Source organism: Ambystoma mexicanum, chromosome 4q (genome assembly GCF_040938575.1).
Source record: "Ambystoma mexicanum isolate Mex_15411 chromosome 4q, UKY_AmexF1_1, whole genome shotgun sequence".
Taxonomy (NCBI): Eukaryota; Metazoa; Chordata; class Amphibia; order Caudata; family Ambystomatidae; genus Ambystoma; species Ambystoma mexicanum.
This window is the reverse complement of record NC_090928.1, coordinates 1258702489-1258720355: the sequence shown is the minus strand read 5'-3', so window position 1 is coordinate 1258720355 and position 17867 is coordinate 1258702489. Positions and strand designations below refer to the sequence as shown.

General features: G+C 48.4%; 1 protein-coding gene across 1 annotated transcript in view; it reads right to left on the bottom strand.

Moving 5' to 3' along the window:
* The window catches only part of AARS2 (alanyl-tRNA synthetase 2, mitochondrial), a 413869-nt gene that overhangs the window by 284527 nt on the left and 111475 nt on the right, over window positions 1-17867 (bottom strand). The window contains exons 9-10 of the mRNA XM_069608864.1: window positions 14866-14977; window positions 14025-14152 (exon numbers count right to left, since the gene is read on the bottom strand). Coding sequence (XP_069464965.1) covers window positions 14025-14152; window positions 14866-14977 — 240 coding nt within the window. The remainder of the gene's footprint in view (window positions 1-14024; window positions 14153-14865; window positions 14978-17867) is intronic.

Here is a 17867-nt window from a genome sequence, read left to right as displayed (position 1 = left end):
CACCTCGAGGAGGGAAAGGCACCAGGACGCGGAGGAAAAGCCTGACAGCAGAGAACCCCATTAGTACTGAGAGCACTCCTGAAGGAAGACCAAGGGCATACATTTTAGTTTTGTTAGATGGTCATTATAGTGACAGTAGATCTCTGTATTATCTGGAACCTTTGACTTTATGTTGCGTAGTCTAAGGCTAAGATTAGCCTGGGGACTAACAGGAATGATGGGAGAAAAAACACGTTAGCAAAAAGCACTACGAGTCCTTTCTGCCCACGAGTGTCGGTCATAAACCACTGCACCCACCAGTATCAAGATCAAGTACTGACCTCCCACTAGTGATCCCAACCTCCAATTCTGCCAGGATTGGAAGATCCACCTTCTCAACCTTGGCCCCAATTCTGTGGAACTCACTCCCCCACACATTCGACACACCCATGACTACATAGCCCTCCGCAAAGCTCTAAAAACCTCACTCTTTCCAGAATGCCGATTAAGACCATCGAAGGGCGCAGAGTCCTTGCAACCTGCAGACAAATGTTCAAAGAGATACCGAACAATGACGCCACTGAAAGCGACTATTAAGTCACTAATAAGGTCACTCTGAACGCTGCATTTCGCAAAACGTGTAAATGAAATCCAGAACAGTGGGCTTGTAAGAATAAAACCTCCACTCCAGACACTCGCCTCCCCCATCACTATGCTCACTCTCTACACCAAAACACAACAGAGCGCAGCTACACCCCTCGATCATTTTCGGCCTAGCTGCTCACATACGAACATTACTCCATGATCACCTCAACACCCTGCTAGAACGAAGCATTACCCCATGAGAAATCGGCCTAGCTACTCACATAAGCCTCCTACACAGGCCTATCTCAGCCAGAATCCAGTCTCGGAGACCAACCTCCAGACTGCACACATTCAACTGATCCCAATACCACCACAACTAATGCTAGGATGCAGCTGCCATCAGGCAATCGCATCAGCTGTGCACATAATGATTGCACACAAGCACCCTATGATATCCGACTCTCTCAATTGACCTGGACTTCGGTCCCCGAGGGCCTTCAACCCACAAGAGCTTTGATGTCATACCAATGATATATATAACCTATAAAAATGCCAAACATAACAGAACATAACATAACAGTATACTCAAGGAAAGGGCTTACTCAGCTGCCCCAATGCGTCTAGTTTAGCTGGAGCCTTAGTTAGGGATGTCAGTGACTTTGCCATCTGGGCATTTGCCTTCTTTTTGTTAAGCTCCTCGTCTATACTCGGAGAAGAGCTCCACCCCGTCAAAGGGCAAATCCAGAACGTTTTACTTGACATCTCGTTCAAACCGGATGGCCCTCTTCGCAACAATACCCTGGAATTCTGCCGGAAGCAGGGTCTTGTAGTCCCCCAGCTCTTTGCATAACTTGAAATTGGTCACCAACATTACAGCCTATACATTGGACTGCCTAAGGGCGAAGGAGGCAATAGGCAGAATCTTTTACCAAACAAGTCTAAGACGCGTCATCACGCCCCAGCGGGCCTGGAGAGGAGTAAGACGAGCAAGAAGTCGAGCAATTCGGGAAAGAGCAGTCAGGATAGTTGAATGAGCCTATGGCTGCCTCATCAAGCAAAGATTTTACCCTGGTAAGACGCTGTAGCAAAGGTCGATCTTTTTGGACACAGCCAGAACTAAAGCCAGTTTTGCCATAGCTGGACTGCCTCCCACCTACCATGTCAGGCTGAACATGTAGGATGCTAACCTGCCATTGGTGGCAATGGAGGTCTTAGTGGTGACACCAGAGGCAAGGAAAGTACCACTGCAGGTGTTAGTAGTTGTGCTTGCACCACAGGATCTCCTTGTGGAGGAGTGCAACCCAAGTCCGGAGTATGTCCAGAAACCTGAGAAATAGGTACTTGAGGGTCACCAATAGGATCCATCGTAGCACAAGGCTGGTGAGTAACTGTCAACAGCAACTCTGCATCAGGCCTTTGAAATTTTGCCCCATGGGATTTGAGAGCATGAGATCTTGAAACCTCTCAAAAAGCCATCTTCCGTAGAGGCGTGCTCATATAAGTGGATGTCAAATGTCCAGGGGAGCCTCTTGGGGCCCAGGTGCTGTGGAGGACGGTAAGTCCCCACAGACAGAAGCCAGGTAGACAACCTTGAAAGATCCCTGGTACAGACACTGGTAACAGCATCGAAAGAGGCCTCAAGGAAGATCCCGGTATCACGATGGTTAGCCTTGTCAGAACCCGAACTGGGCCCCCTAAGCCCCCAAACAGGTCGAATCCCAGGAAGGAATCACCTAGTTGGGGTGCCGAAGGAAAGAAAAAAGGGCTCATCTCCCTTCTTGGAAGCCACAAAGCTTCTGAGGTGATACAGAGCACTATTCTTGAACATCACCTCTCAGCGCATCAGCTGGGGCTACAGGGACCTGTATGAAAGCGACTCACAGAGCGCACATATGCCCCCGTGGTGTGGAGAGCCAGAGCACCTGTGCAACACCCAGTGCACACACAAAAGAGCCTGTATTACCCAGCAAACATGGGAAAGCAATGGAGGTGAGTGGGGAGAAATACGTAGAACTAAATGAACTGGGCAAACAAACTAAAAAAGAAGAAAGCTAATTTATAAACCTATGGTCTCTGTGGATTTGCGGATTGTCTCATGAAAAACGGCATTCCTGGTGGCGATAACATCAGCCCGCAGGATCAGTGAGTTGCAGGCCTTGTCGTTAGAGGACCCATATATTACCTTTCATTGCGATATGGTGGTGTTTGAGAAGGCAGTCGTCTGAAATATTTCTGCATCAGCTTAGGCTCCTTCCAGGAGAGTAGCCTGTTGTTGCATGCTACTTTCCCAGAAGTATGGAGGAAAGGGGATGGGATGTAGCAGTAAGGAACGGTCACTCACTATAGTGACTACTGTAAACCTAGACCAAAGTACCCTTTTCCCTATGCATCTTCCTCCATTACCCTAGAAATGAGGTTGGTCCTCGTGATGGATAAAGGGACTGAGTGGTACGGAGAGTGGAGGGCAAACTCTACGGTAGGGCCACGCACTGCATTTGTAACCGGGCTCGATATGCATATTCTAAAAGGTGACGTGTGTATTGCTATGCTTAGGCTACGGTTGTGTCCTTGCCAGGCAGTATCTCTCGTACGTATGGAGGAAAGGGAACGGAAAGTAGGAGTATACATATTTTTTAAAGTGAAGGTTGGCTACAAAGAGTAAAAGTCTATAAATGTTGGGAATGCCAACGTTAAGGTTTAACATGTTATTAAACACTTAGCATAACAAATTAAACCAACATTCAAAGCAACATCGTTGGACCCTTACCCGACCATCTTTTTTGGGATTCTTGGTAAAGTGCTGATGTGTTATTAGTATTTTGTGTTTACTGTGTATACTGATGATGTAAGTGTGCTTGTCACTCGTTAAGGGAATTGAGGGTGTTATGTTAACAATCAGTATTTCAGCCTGATTCCAGGGGATACGTAAGCCTTTTTCATGCCCAATACTGCTTGAGTGATTTTACAGACCATTTGAGCCTTGTTTTCAATTTTTTAAACCTTTCCTCCCCCCCGCTACTTGTCACTTAAATATGTATGTGTAACCCCTGGTTTCGCGGCCCTGGTTTATGCAAGGGTGTACTCTCCCCTTCCCCGGAGCAGATACAGTACCCATGAATACCACCCCTAGCACGCTGGGTAGGGAGGGGCGCTGCACCTGCCAAATAAAATTGCTGTAAACAGGAGATGGCTACACCCCAAGTTCTTTGGTGATTAACAGACACAGATACCAGAGTGCACTTTTATAGGGATCCCAATGAGGACCCCTCTTTATTAAACATCCCCATTCTTAAAATCTAGACCCTAGGATTTACCCGGCGTGAGCTCCATCTGAGCAGGGGACCAGGTACTTCAGCTCACCCTTCCTTGGAGGGTTCTCAGGGACCCCAAGGATAAGCTTGGCACAACCAATCCTCTTCCTAATCTCAGGTACCACCCTGTCATGATGCCTATGCCTGGAGCACCAGGCCAGGCCCAGCACCCCCGCTAGCAGGCATCACGCCCCCGGGTAAAAGCCCAGCGGCCCTTTATAGGGGCTCTTTGGACTCTGTCCTGGCGCCGTTGGCGCCAGGCTCATGTTGGACATCAGTCCTGGCGCCATAGGTGCCAGGCTCATAAAGGGAAGTGTTTGGTGCACTTACCTGAAGCAGACCATGCTGAACACTCACCTGATGCAGACCATGCTGCATGAAGAACCAAGCCAAATGAGGCTTAGGAGGGACTATTTTTCTGAAGGAACTATTTTGTTACTTGGGTGGGGCTGTGGAAGAATACTCACCTGGAACATCTTCCAAGGCTATTTAAGCCACACCCAGACAGCCACACGTGCTTCGCGTTGTTCTGCATCCCAGCAGCTGAACGCTCACCGTGTCTGCTCCTGCACCTGGACTCCAGCCACGCCCGCCTCGAACCTTGAACATCTGTAAGGGAATAAGAGAAGAGAAAGGTGAAAACCAAGAACTATTTCAATCTTCTTACCTGCATCCGGAATCTTCACACCAGCATTCCTGAAGGAAGACTTCCATTTAAAAGCACCGCGTTGCTCGCTGCAGCGCAGCGCTTCACTCACCTGTTCCCGAGACGCCGCCCGGCTCCATCGCGGCTCTCAGTGCCGGTCGCCATATCTCTGCACCGCACCTAAGGGAGAGAAGAAGAAGAGACAAAAGGTGAGTAAGGGAACACAAGAGGAAAGCCGGATTTTCAGCCATATTACTTACCGGCTATTCTTGGTGAGCCATTCCACATCTCGGGTCGGCGCCACATCTCTGGCAGGTACCGCACCCCGGCCCCTATGGGGAAAGGACAAAAGACATTACTGGGGAATTATAAAGACATTTAGAGGGGTCGCCCTCATCACTGACTCACCTGATTTTACCCCGGCAATTTAACCCCTCAACGCATCGCCTTTGTTCTTCACCTGAAATAAAGGACAGAAAAAGACAACATAAAAGGAGGCTTACACTTGAACTTTTTGCATCTTCATACTTACGGCGTATCGCTCAGTAAAGTCAAGTGGATTTGCCAGCACCATTCTGAAAACCAGTGAAGTAACTGGACGAACGCGTGCCCCTGCACCAGAAGCAGGATGGAGAGTTCATCCTTCCAAACCATAAGGTGAGCTTAAACCGGGGGTTTTGGAGGAAGTCAGAGGAGAACGAAGGAGGAAAGGGGGGAGCAAGCACATTATTCAGCAGACAGTTAATCCCCTTTCTCATCTGCAGAAGGATATTCCTACGGGCCAGACAAGCAAGATTTGGGGGTCCTGTTCAATCGGTGGTCCGAATTCTGCGCATCACGCTTGAAGAGGCCACAGCAACCCAGACCAGACCAGCGCCTCCGTGGGAGCCAGGTGAGCGTTACAGAACGCGAAGCCATCCTACAAATTCCCACCCAGGCGCTATGGAAACTTACGAGACTGACCAGTTGGCCCAACTACTGGGGGAATTACGGGCCAAAGTACACGCCGCTCGTCAAGAGACTAATGCTCTCAGGAGGGAAGTGATTGTAACAAAGGAAAGAGCTGATGACCTGGCTAGACAGCTTTTGCAAGATCAAGCTGGACAAACTCCTTTACCCGGTTCCGGAGGGAACCCCGCTTCTGTGCTTTCCAGTAACCCGGTGCAGATTAATCTACCTGGAAACATGTCGCTGGCCCCACCCGAACGCTTTGCTGGGGACCCCAAACGATTCGCCGTATTCATGAATCAGTGTCGTTTGCATTTCCTGTGCAGACCTGGGGCCTTCCCTAATGACCAGACAAAGGTAGACTTTGTAGTGTCATATCTCAGCGGCAGTGCTGCCGATTGGTCAGTTCCACTGGTAACTCAAGATGACCCGATTCTTCGTGATTTTCAAAGATTTCAAACAAGCATGGAAAGGTTATTTGCTCGTCAGTCCCAGGGGCAGGCTCTAGATGACAAAGTTCCATCTCTGCGACAGGGCAATCAAGACCTCCTTTCCTACATTGCAACCTTTAATAGACTAATTGTGGAAACTGGGTGGCCAGAGGATAAAAGAATCTCGTTATTTTATCGAGGGCTAGGCGGAGAACTTAAAGATGTCCTGGCCCAAGTTGTAAATCCGCCCCAAGAGTGCTCTGAATATATAGACTTGGTGGTCCAATTGGATCACAGACTGCAAAACAGAAAAGCAGATCTGTCCAAGTTTGAGACCCGGCTGTTAGTCAAGACCCACGCTAACCTCAAGGGGGCTGAAGCCTCAGAGCCAATGCAAATCGGAGGAGTTAAAGGACCTTTAACGCAAAAGGAACGTGAAAGAAGACGGCAGATGCACTTATGTCTTTATTGTGGATCCTCTGGACACTTTCTACGAGATTGCCCGGCAAGGCCGCCCAGGAAGGTGGTAGGAGCCGCTGAAAAAATCCATGATACCTCTGTATCGGGAAAAGACCCCGCCCGACAGCGTATGGGTCCACTTGCCGAGCTTGAAAACGAACACTCAGACCTCGCATTTCACTGTGCCAATGGTCCTCGTAGATCCGGAACAGCCTAAGCGGTTGCATGCAATAAAGGCATACATCGATAGTGGGGCTATAGGAAACTACGTGGATCGTGAATTGGTCTCCAGGATTAACCTCCCCCTGCGTCCTAAAACCAGCAAAGATGTCATCACCACAGTCGATGGAACCGAAATTGCCTCGGGACCGGTAACACATTCCACAGTTGAGGTAACACTTGTAGGTCCGGACGGCCATCGGGAGGCAGCTGTGTTTGATGTAATCAAGGCTCCACAGTTTCAGGTTATACTCGGACTCCCTTGGTTAGAGACACATAATCCTCAAATTGATTGGCGAGCGAAGAGAATAACCTTTCCAGAGTGTGCACGAACCTGCTACCCAGAAAATCTGAAGGTCAGTCTAGCATCAGTAACCTCTGTCTCCATGCAACTACCTCCGGAATACCAAGACTTCCAGGAAGTCTTCCAAAAGGAACAGGCCATCACAGATAGTACGATTGCCAAATCGATCTGGTGCCCGGTGCACAACCCCCTTGTAGCAGGATTTATGCCTTTACTGAGCCGGAGAATCTGCATTTGAGACAATATTTAGATCAATACCTAGCCAATGGTTTCATTCGCCCGTCAAAGTCTCCGGCATCCTCGGCTTTGTTCTTCGTGCCAAAAAAAGAAGGCAACCTTAGAACTTGTATCGATTACCGCGCATTGAACCAGATAACTGTTAAAAATCGTTACCCTCTGCCTTTGATCCCTGAAAACCTTGACCAGGTGAAGGACGCTTGCATTTACACCAAGTTAGATCTCCGGGGGGCTTATCATCTGGTACGAGTTAAAGAAGGCGACGAATGGAAAACGGCCTTCCGTACAAAATATGGACTATTCGAATACCAGGTGATGCCTTTCGGGTTGTGCAACGCGCCTGCTGCCTTCCAATTCTTCCTGAACGATGTCCTTCGGGAACTCATCGACGTCTGTGTTGTCGTATATATCGATGACATTCTGGTGTGCTCCTCTTCGGAATCTGATCACAGAAAACATGTCAGGGCCATCCTTGAGAAATTGCGCCAGCACAAACTGTTTGCAAAGCTGGAAAAATGAGTTTTCCATACCACCAAGGTTGAATTTCTTGGATTCATCCTGACACCTAAAGGGGTCCGAATGGACTCACGGAAAGTGGATGCCATCCTCAAATGGCCATCACCTAGTTCGGTGAAAGGTGTCCAAAGCATGCTTGGTTTTGCCAATTTTTATCGCAGGTTTATCTCAGAATTTTCACGGGTGGTGCAACCCATCACTGCACTCTTGCGGAAGAATAAACGTTTTGAATGGACCGAGGAAGCTGAACAGGCCTTTCAGGAATTAAAAGCTAAATTTACGTCCGCACCTATTTTGAAACATCCGCGTCCTGATCTCCCATATATAGCCGAAAGCGATGCATCCAGCTTAGCCATGGGAGCTGTCCTGTCTCAGAGAGACCCCGAAACCAACCAACTGCACCCCGTAGCATTTTGGTCCAGAAAGTTCTCGCCGCCGGAGATAAATTATGCAATCACCGATAAGGAATTATTAGCCATTAAGTCCGCCTTTAAGGGTTGGCGGCATTATCTTCTTGGCGCCAGGCATACCATCACCGTGATCACTGATCACCGAAATTTACAATATTTAAAAACTGCCAAGGCTCAGTCTTCACGACAGCTCCGATGGGCTTTATTCTTTGCTGAATTTGATTTTGTAATCACCTACCGTCCTGGCTGTAAGAATGGCAAAGCGGACACGCTATCTCGAATTGGAATGGGAGAAATGGATACAAACTCAGAACCTGTGCCGATAATTCCCGAACAAAGAATCTTGGGGATAACCACTTTACAAACCCTTGAAGACATTCAAGCACGGGTAAAACTATTCCTGGACTCTTCAGCCTTGCAGGATTGGATCAAAAGGGGGTATGCCTTTTCAATCAACGATGGCTTACCTTACTTCCAAGGACGTTTATTTTTGCCAGAAAAGGAATTGCAAGAACTGATTATTTCCCGTCATCACGATACTCTGATGGAAGGACATCCTGGCATTGCCAAAACAGAGGAAAAAATTAAACAACAATTCTGGTGGCCGTCCTGGCGAAAGGATATTAAATCTTTCGTGATGTCCTGTGGAGTTTGCGCCCAAAACAAAGGGCAAAAAACAAAATCCGCCGGTCTTCTTCAACCCTTAGACATTCCACCAGCACCTTGGCACATATTGTCACTAGATTTTATCACGGACCTGCCCTCTTGTAATGGATACAATACTATTCTGGTTGTGATGGATTTATTTTCCAAGATGGCCCATTTTATTCCGTTGAAAGGATTACCTTCAGCTTTTGTTCTTGCCAAGGAATTCCTCGAAAATGTCATCCGTCTGCATGGATTCCCCCGTCCATACTAATCTCCGATCGGGGAAGCCAGTTCATTTCTCGTTTTTGGAAAAAGTGTTGTCAACTGGCACAAATCGACGTAAGACTCTCAACCAGTCACCACCCACAGACCGATGGTCAGACGGAGAGAACGAACCAGACCCTTGAACAATATCTACGATGTATGTTGCACCAATCGGAGGGTAATTGGAAGGACATTTTATGGGTGGCTGAATATGCATACAATAACTCGATACACTCTGGAACTGGTCAGAGCCCCTTTTATACCCTATATGGACATCACCCTCGTACTTCAGACCTGGACTCACCTTTGAGCCTCGAAATGCCCGCAGTCGACCATTTGCATTCTACGATTACTCAAGCCTTCAAGTATGCTACTGCACACTTACAACATGCGAAAGAGAAATACAAAAGAATGCAGATCTGCATCGCAAGGAGGCGCCTCCATACCAAATAGGGGATCAAGTATGGTTGGCTACCAAACACTTATCACTCAAGGGACCTCGGACTTTTAATCCAAGGTATTTAGGCCCTTACTCGATCAAAGCTATAATTAACCCAGTGGCAGTCAAGCTAGATCTACCAGCTAACATGCGGATTCATCCCGTCTTTCATGTGTCGCTTTTGAAACCAGTGCAACCTGGAACCAGATTAATAAAGCCACCAGAAACAATCCAGATAGATGGGGAGCCTGAATTCGAGGTGAAGAACATTTTGGACTCTAAGATCTCAAAATCAAAACTTTTCTATCTAATTGATTGGAAGAGGTACGGGCCTCAGGAAAGATCTTGGGAACCCAGTGACCACGTACATGCACCTCGGCTAGTAAAAAGGTTCCATCGGAATTTCCCGAACAAACCGAAACCTCCTGGGGAAAAGGCCTTGGGAGGGGCCCTGGGGGAGAGTGCTGTCATGCTGCCTACCCCCGGAGCACCAGGCCAGGCGCAGCACCCCCGGGAGCAGGCATCACGCCCCCGGGTAAAAGCCCAGCAGCCCTTTATAGGGGATCTTTGGTCTCTGTCCTGGCGCCGTTGGCGCCAGGCTCATGTTGGACATCAGTCCTGGCGCCATAGGCGCCAGGCTCATAAAGGGAAGTGTTTGGTGCAACTTACCTGAAGCAGACCATGCTGCACACTCACCTGATGCAGACCATGCTGCATGAAGAACCAAGCCAAATGAGGCTTAGGAGGGACTATATTTCTGAAGGAACTGTTTTGTTACTTGGGTGGGGCTGTGGAAGAATACTCACCTGGAACTTCTTCCAAGGCTATTTAAGCCACACCCAGACAGCCACACGTGCTTCGCGTTGTTCTGCATCCCAGCAGCTGAACGCTCACTGTGTCTGCTCTTGCACCTGGACTCCAGCCACGCCCGCCTCGAACCTGGAACACCTGTAAGGGAATAAGAGAAGAGAAAGGTGAAAACCAAGAACTATTTCAACCTTCTTACCTGCATCCGGAATCTTCATGCCAGCATTCCTGAAGGAAGACTTCCATTTAAAAGCACCGCGTTGCTCGCTGCAGCGCCGCGCTTCACTCACCTGTTCCCGAGACGCCGCCCGGCTCCATCGCGGCTCTCAGTGCTGGTCGCCACATCTCTGCACCGCACCTAAGGGAGAGAAGAAGAGACAAAAGGTGAGCAAGGGAACACAAGAGGAAAGCCGGATTTCCAGCCATATTACTTACCGGCTATTCTTGGTGAGCCATTCCACATCTCGGGTCGGCGCCACATCTCTGGCAGGTACCGCACCCCGGCCCCTATGGGGAAAGGACAAAAGACATTACTGGGGAATTATAAAGACATTTAGAGGGGTCGCCCTCATCACTGACTCTCCTGATTTTACCCCGGCAATATAACCCCTCAACGCATCGCCTTTGTTCTGCACCTGAAATAAAGGACAGAAAAAGACAACATAAAAGGAGGCTTACACTTGAACTTTTGCATCTTCATACTTACGGCGTATCGCTCAGTAAAGTCAAGTGGATTTGCCAGCGCCATTCTGAAAACCAGTGAAGTAACTGGACGAACGCGCGCACCTGCACCAGAAGCAGGATGGAGAGTTCATCCTTCCAAACCATAAGGTGAGCTTAAACCGGGGGTTTTGGAGGAAGTCAGAGGAGAACAAAGGGGGAAAGGGGGGAGCAAGCACATTATTCAGCAGTTAATCCCCTTTCTCATCTGCAGAAGGATATTCCTACGGGCCAGACCAGCAAGATTTGGGGGTCCTGTTCAATCGGTGGTCCGAATTCTGCGCATCACGCTTGAAGAGGCCACAGCAACCCAGACCAGACCAGCGCCTCCGTGGGAGCCAGGTGAGCGTTACACACCCACATGGAGAGTGAGGCTAGAGGATGGCCTCTGTGGGTGGTCCAATCTTGCAAGGCAGCCTTGGGCATACCGCCAACCTGACGCCTATCGCATGCCAGGGTACCTCCAGTTTGCCCCCAATTAATAACAATGGCCATCTACCTAATATCCTATCTATACCTAATTAACAGTTACCCTACTTAGCATTCCCCTATTACCCCAACTCTCTACTTCCCCCCACTTAGCATTTACCCTACATAACATTAAACACATATCTACTCATACACATATACATAGACTTGCAACATATATACAACATAAAACACTATGTCACAATGGGGTGACTTCTGCAGTCAGTCACCCCGTTACAGTACCTTGAGGTAAGCCCTGGGGCGCTAGCTGTGAATGGGGGAAAGCCTGGAGAGTGCTGGTTGCGGGCTGGTCCTGTTGACATTTGATGGGGGGGCCCAGTCCCCACAGGTCTGGTCTGGTGCCTGGCCTCTCTTCTGTTTTCAGGGTGGCCCCGTTCACCACGTGGTGCCACCACATTCATCACAAGTAGCCCGGGTCTTGAATCTATTCTGGGAAACCCTGAGCACATGGGGACCGCCCACACTCTTCCCCCACACACCCGTTGTGCATATGTTTATTTAGGATGGGCCCTGTTGGCTGGGAGGCCCACCAGATATCACTGCTGCGACCCGCAGTATGAATATTATTTTAGAATGGGGCCCACCCGAAGTCACTTCACGGCCCGTGTACCATTTGCACCTCAGGCGTCGTCCCCGTTGCTATGGGTATGCCGCTGGTGCCGAGGTCTCCTCCAGGCCTGCCCCCTCAGCAATTGCGTTGTTGCAATGCAGGGGGCGGCCCGCGTATTCACCCGGGCCGCTCCACTGGGCAGCCTGGGGCTTCCTTCACTTGGGGCGCTCAATGCAGGACTTCCTCACTACCTCCTCTTCACACAGGGCTCAGATCTTCACGGCTCCACCCTTCTGGGTGGATCAGGCTTCTCTGCATTCCCTCCCTGGCTGCTCATGACATACTTAATCCGGGAGGATTTCTTGCCGATGACAGGTCGCCTCGCTGGCCACGAGACAGGCCTTTGAGGGAACGGCTGGGAAGCCTGGTCGGGGCGGCCTCCCACAGGCAGTCCTGGCTGGGCTGTTCTTAATGAGCCCGGGCAGCCACTGCCACACTGCCCGGGCCATAAATGTCTCTTGGGCCCGTCTGGTATGGCCGCCGGGCAGGCCGACAGGCACCGTGGCCCAGGGGCAGCCGAGCTGCCCCTTACATAGCAGTTTAGCCCCCCTGGTCATAGTCTCTGCGGGGCCACCCATGCGCCACCAAGCGCTTTCCGAAGGATTAAGGCGCTAGGGTGGCGTTTGAGGCAGCGACTACCCAGGTAAGTTTCTCTTTCTTCTTTCTCTCTTCTTTTTTCAACTGTCCATTTTTCATCTGTCTTTATTTTGAAATCCTTCTGGATTCTTTTCTATCCCCAGCCCAGCCCATTCTTTTTTTATTGTTCTTTATTTTTCCATCCAGCCCCATGGTGGGCTGGATTAATTCTTCCAATACACCTACAAAGATAGAAACACACACACACTACACATTTAATAAACCCTTTATTACTACACTGGTGTCTGTGTCTTCATTTCCTGTGTGTTCCCACAGGGGGCCAGTATGTAGCCCAACTAGCCAGGCCCTTTGGGGCCACGGGCTACATATGCCTAGGAATTAACTATATTCTATTAAGGTGTACAGGGGGAGCGGGTATCATCAACCTGATCCCATTACAGTGGTTTCCTTTAGAATACTAAATTGTGGTGCATGTTTCCGAGTACTGTTTTGACAGTGTGTTTAATCATAATGCAATGCTAAATTCATGCGTAAACAGTTTTTTCGCAGTATGTTGTGTGTGGTGTATTTTGAGGACAGCCAAGCCAGCCCTGGTGTAGGAGGTAAAGCTACGCACATGCACATTGCACGTGTTGTCCCAGGTGGGACAGCCAAGACTAAAGGGGACCCCCTGGGCAGGATCAGGAACCACGCACCTGTCCAATCTAGGCCCTTGAGGATACAAGGAGTCAGTGATGACCTGAGGTCATCCATCATCCCAGATGGCGATTTGTCCAATACACAGACCAGGCTCTTGCAGAATCAGACCCCACTACAAGACAAAATTAATGTCGGGACCCTCCATCTACTGAGGACTGTAAGCAACCTTAGTGGGTTTTACTCTGGGGTGAACCCCCAGGAACTTCTTATCTAGAGTAGGTCCTGGACTTTTTGGACTCAAGACACTCGGATAGGCAATACTCTTATGTGTTTCACCCATCTTGACACCGGCTTGATTACAGAAATCTCCCTTGTTTTGTTGTGTTAGAAAACCCTGAGGTCCAACAGAGGTTTTCCTGTCATGTTTGATATTCATATTGTCCGAAGGTCCGGGCTGGAATGCTGTCAGCAGATGGGGCTTGGCAGGGAGGGTTGAGGGACACTATAAAATGCTACCCTGGTGCAATAGGCCTATAGATATTTTGTATCTCTGGATGTTCTGGGCCTCCCTCTTTGTGCCATACATTTGGGAAATAACACCAATTGTTACAGCGCTTAAAAGGGGGGTGCATGAAGTGCTTTATGAAAGTTACATACACATTTGTCATCTATGCAAATCATTTTTCTTGACTGTATGAATTGTACTGGGGCACTGGGGATCAATGAAAGCAGCCCGGGTGCTTAGACTAAGGTATCATGCCCTTACCTTGGCTTCCTCCTGTGCAAGCTGCTCCAGAGCAGCAGAATCCATGGCCACACCCTTCTCCTCCAGCATCAGACCAATCAGATCCAAGGGAAATCCCAGGTCCCTATATAGTGACCAGGCCACGCCCACTGCAAGACACAACAACTGCACTCAGGACATCTCTCAGCTACCAACCTGCCCTCCATCTGTCATAGGAAGAAGACATATTTCAACAAACTAAAGTTCATGCACCAAAATCATTACCATGCCAGCCAAAGAGAACGTTCACAGATGATGGGACCGGTTTATACAATTGTGGCAAATTCTCACACTGTTCTGGATTGAGTGAGTGAGCAATGCTTAGGTAAGGGTGTGAGAATCCATCATACCCTTCCCCCTACACCCTGCATTTGCAGGGGTGCGAGTATTCTATATATTTGTGGGTGTTCTGGTAAGCGTGGGCTTTCCCTTAAATAAAAGCGGATAGTCTCCTGAAGTTCTCCCAGACTTGCAGGTCAGAACAGAGATCATCACTAGCAAGGATTGGATAAGGAGCTCCAGACCCTGCACTGTAAATGCCCAGTATTGGTGGTGAAGTGAGGATGGCTGGAGAGGTTGACTGCCACTGAATTCCATCCCACACAAGGACTCCACCAAAGTCTGCATTTCTGACGTTCCCAATGCTGAGTGGCAAACATACTCCAAAGAGCCTGGCATTTACTGGATCCCTACGCTGCAAGCACATGCTACTCAGGAGACAAAGGATTCTCAAAAACCAGGAATACCTTCCCACGCATAGACTGGGCAAGACGAGATGTGTGGTTTGAAAGTGAAGCCGACCAAACATCTGCAAGTACCTCACCTGGAAAGACATGGTCGTGGCCAGTCTGCCGAATGGTCCTGTCAATCACCCGCCGTCCGCGCTGCAGGGAGGACAAGAAGGCAGCCTCATTCTCATTGATTATATTCATGGCCTGCGGGAAGAAGAGAAGAGTCTGTCACAGGAGCTGATGATGTGATACTCATCTGTACTCCTTGAGTAGTAGCTGGCCAGTGTGTAGAGGTGCGCCCAGTACTCCTCAAAGATACCCTTTTAAACGCTGCTCTTTGGAGGCAGTATACACAGGTAGGGATTGCCCCACATCACTCAGAGGGCTCTGGATGGAAAGCCTCCAGCAACAACACTTGGATGGTGAGCGACTGCTAGAACAGAGTCCTTTTCCCTGCCACATGCAAAGCAGCACTGAAAGGCACCACCTGCTTGTTTTATTTGTTTTATTATTTATAATGTGAACCAGACCCAAGGGTATCAGGGCGCAAAAAGCAACAAGAAAATGTTCAGCTTCGGTTGCAGTGCTGTACAGTTATATACATATATAAAACAGAATATATACACAGGGAGTAAGGTAGCTTAAGTAGCAAGGTTAGAAGAGGTGAATGGTCAAAGATTAGAAAAACAAAATAGGTGGGTATATACAGGCAGTGAGGATGCAGATATGGTAGATAGTGGTGTAGGTGTCGCTCAAGGAAAATACACAGGAAAGGCAACATTGAGAATAAAAGCAAAAAAGGCTTGGCCTTGAAACATGAAGAGAAAAATCTCACCAATGCAAATAAGTGTTTAAAATAAGCATAACTGTGTTGAAAAAGAGGAGAGTAAATGTAATCATGGATTACATCAAGAATGCAGAGTCGAACATCCTTCTGTGTAAGGAAAATAAGAAAAACATGGCGGCTTTTTGATCATTTTCCATGTTATGATACGAAGGTGGATCAGGATGACCTGCTACTTGCGTCCAACAGCTCACCCATGGCGCCTGGAAACACCATTTTGCTGTATAGTGCGCCTTATAAATAATCAATACATAAAATAAACCTACCAAAACACACACAATGAAGTACGCTTGAGCCACCATCAACTGCTAAGCCTGCACTACATGACTGATTTAGAAGAATAATGAAAGGCTACACACGCTGAAGGTCCAGAGCGATTCCCTCCTACAGGAGCATTTCAGGCCTGCAGACCTATTCACTTGTTTTAGTTGTTAAACTATTTGAGTTTTCTAATGCTCCTCTTGAAGACTAACCACTTTGACGGACAATCCCAGTCTCTAAACATTATCAAGAACTCAACAAGAGTTCCAAAATCATCTCTAGAAAAGAAAACTGAAAGGCAAGGGAAAACAACTCTAGAAGATGCTTTGAACAAATGAGCATCCCCATCTGGGCTGTAGAATAGAAGGGTGTTCCAAATGTAGTTTATACTCAAGGGAAGTTCATATGGTGGAATTTAAGTCTTGCACAGCAATATGGATAGACTACAGCTAATGCATGATTTAAGAGCGTAATCCTTAATGAAGTTATCTGAACCATCCCCTTGCTAAATGTTGATTTCAATAATTTATAGCTAATTAATTAGGCACAATTGGGACATTTTCTAAGTTGCGCTTCTGGCATTTCGGAGCCCCTTCACGTGCTCACATGAACAACAGACAGAGGAAAGGAAAGAGCCACCCCAAGGCATTGTGGGAAGTGAAGATGGGAAGGGAGGGCATCAGGGGAACACAAGTGCCAAACGTTTGTAGATTCAAAAGAGCATCACTTAGAATGAAAGTAAGAAAATAAATGAGTAAGGAAACGATGAGAAGAACAAGTTACTTTCTTACCTGGTAACGTTCTTTCGATGGGATGGTCCGACGACGTATTCCATATCTATGACAGGTAATGTTCACAGCTGTGCTGCTTCGGAAAATCTTTGGCGTCTGCGTCCTGCGTCGATGACGTCGATGCGCCGTCCCCGAGGACCTCCTCCGACGGCCGACGTCACCCGATGTGATAAGTAGAACGCACGACGCCCATAGCCTCAGTTATAGTTTTTTTCCCAGAACGTGTGCCACCAGTTTTCTGCCAGTCAGACACACAAGGCCTTGCGGAACGGAAGCTGCAATCGCAAAAGAAATTCTGCAGCGGGGAAGGCAGGGAGGGAGCGATATGGAATACGTCGTCGGCCCATCCCATCGAAAGAACGTTAGCAGGTAAGAAAGTGACTTGTTCTTTGAGGGGATTGGGTGCTCCGACGTATTCCATATCTATGACAGACTCCCAAAGCAGTACCAAGCAAGGAGGTGGGAAAGAATTTAGAATACAAATTTAGCATGCCCAATGAAATTGCGGAATAGAGAACTTGCCCTCTAATGGAATCGAGGGAGTAGTGACGTACAAAAGTATGTACTGAAGCCCAGGTGGCTGCATCACAGATGTGATGAATAGGAACTCCCCTCTGCAGGGCAGTAGACGCAGCCACTCCTCTGGTAGAATGGGCCCGCAAGCCAGCCGGAGGGTCCTTACCCGCCAAGCGGTAACACTCAGAGATAGCTAAAATAATCCAACGAGACAAAGTCTGTTTCGTCACAGCTTGTCCTAAACGCTTCCCAGCGTAACCAATGAAAAGTTGATCGTCCACTCTGACCCGGGACATGCGCGAAATATAAAAGCTCAACGCTCTCCGAGGATCAAGCCTATGGAGCTTCTCCTCTTCCTTACCAGGATGTGGAGGAGGATAGAACGCCGGAAGAACAACCTTCTGGCTCAAATGAAAATCCGAAACCACTTTCGGAAGAAAAGAAGGACGAACTCTAAGGACAACCCTGTCCTTGTGAAACACAGTGAAGGGTGGCTCAAAGGGCAAGAATGTAAAGGCTCAAACGGAGCACCCATAAGAAACTTAAGAACAAGGTTCAAATCCCAACCTGGCACCAAAAAAGGTGACGGAGGGAACACATTAGTGAGCCCTTTCAAAAACTGTGAAATTAAAGGAATCTTAAAATAGGAACACTCTTCAGACGAGCGCTTAAATATGGACAG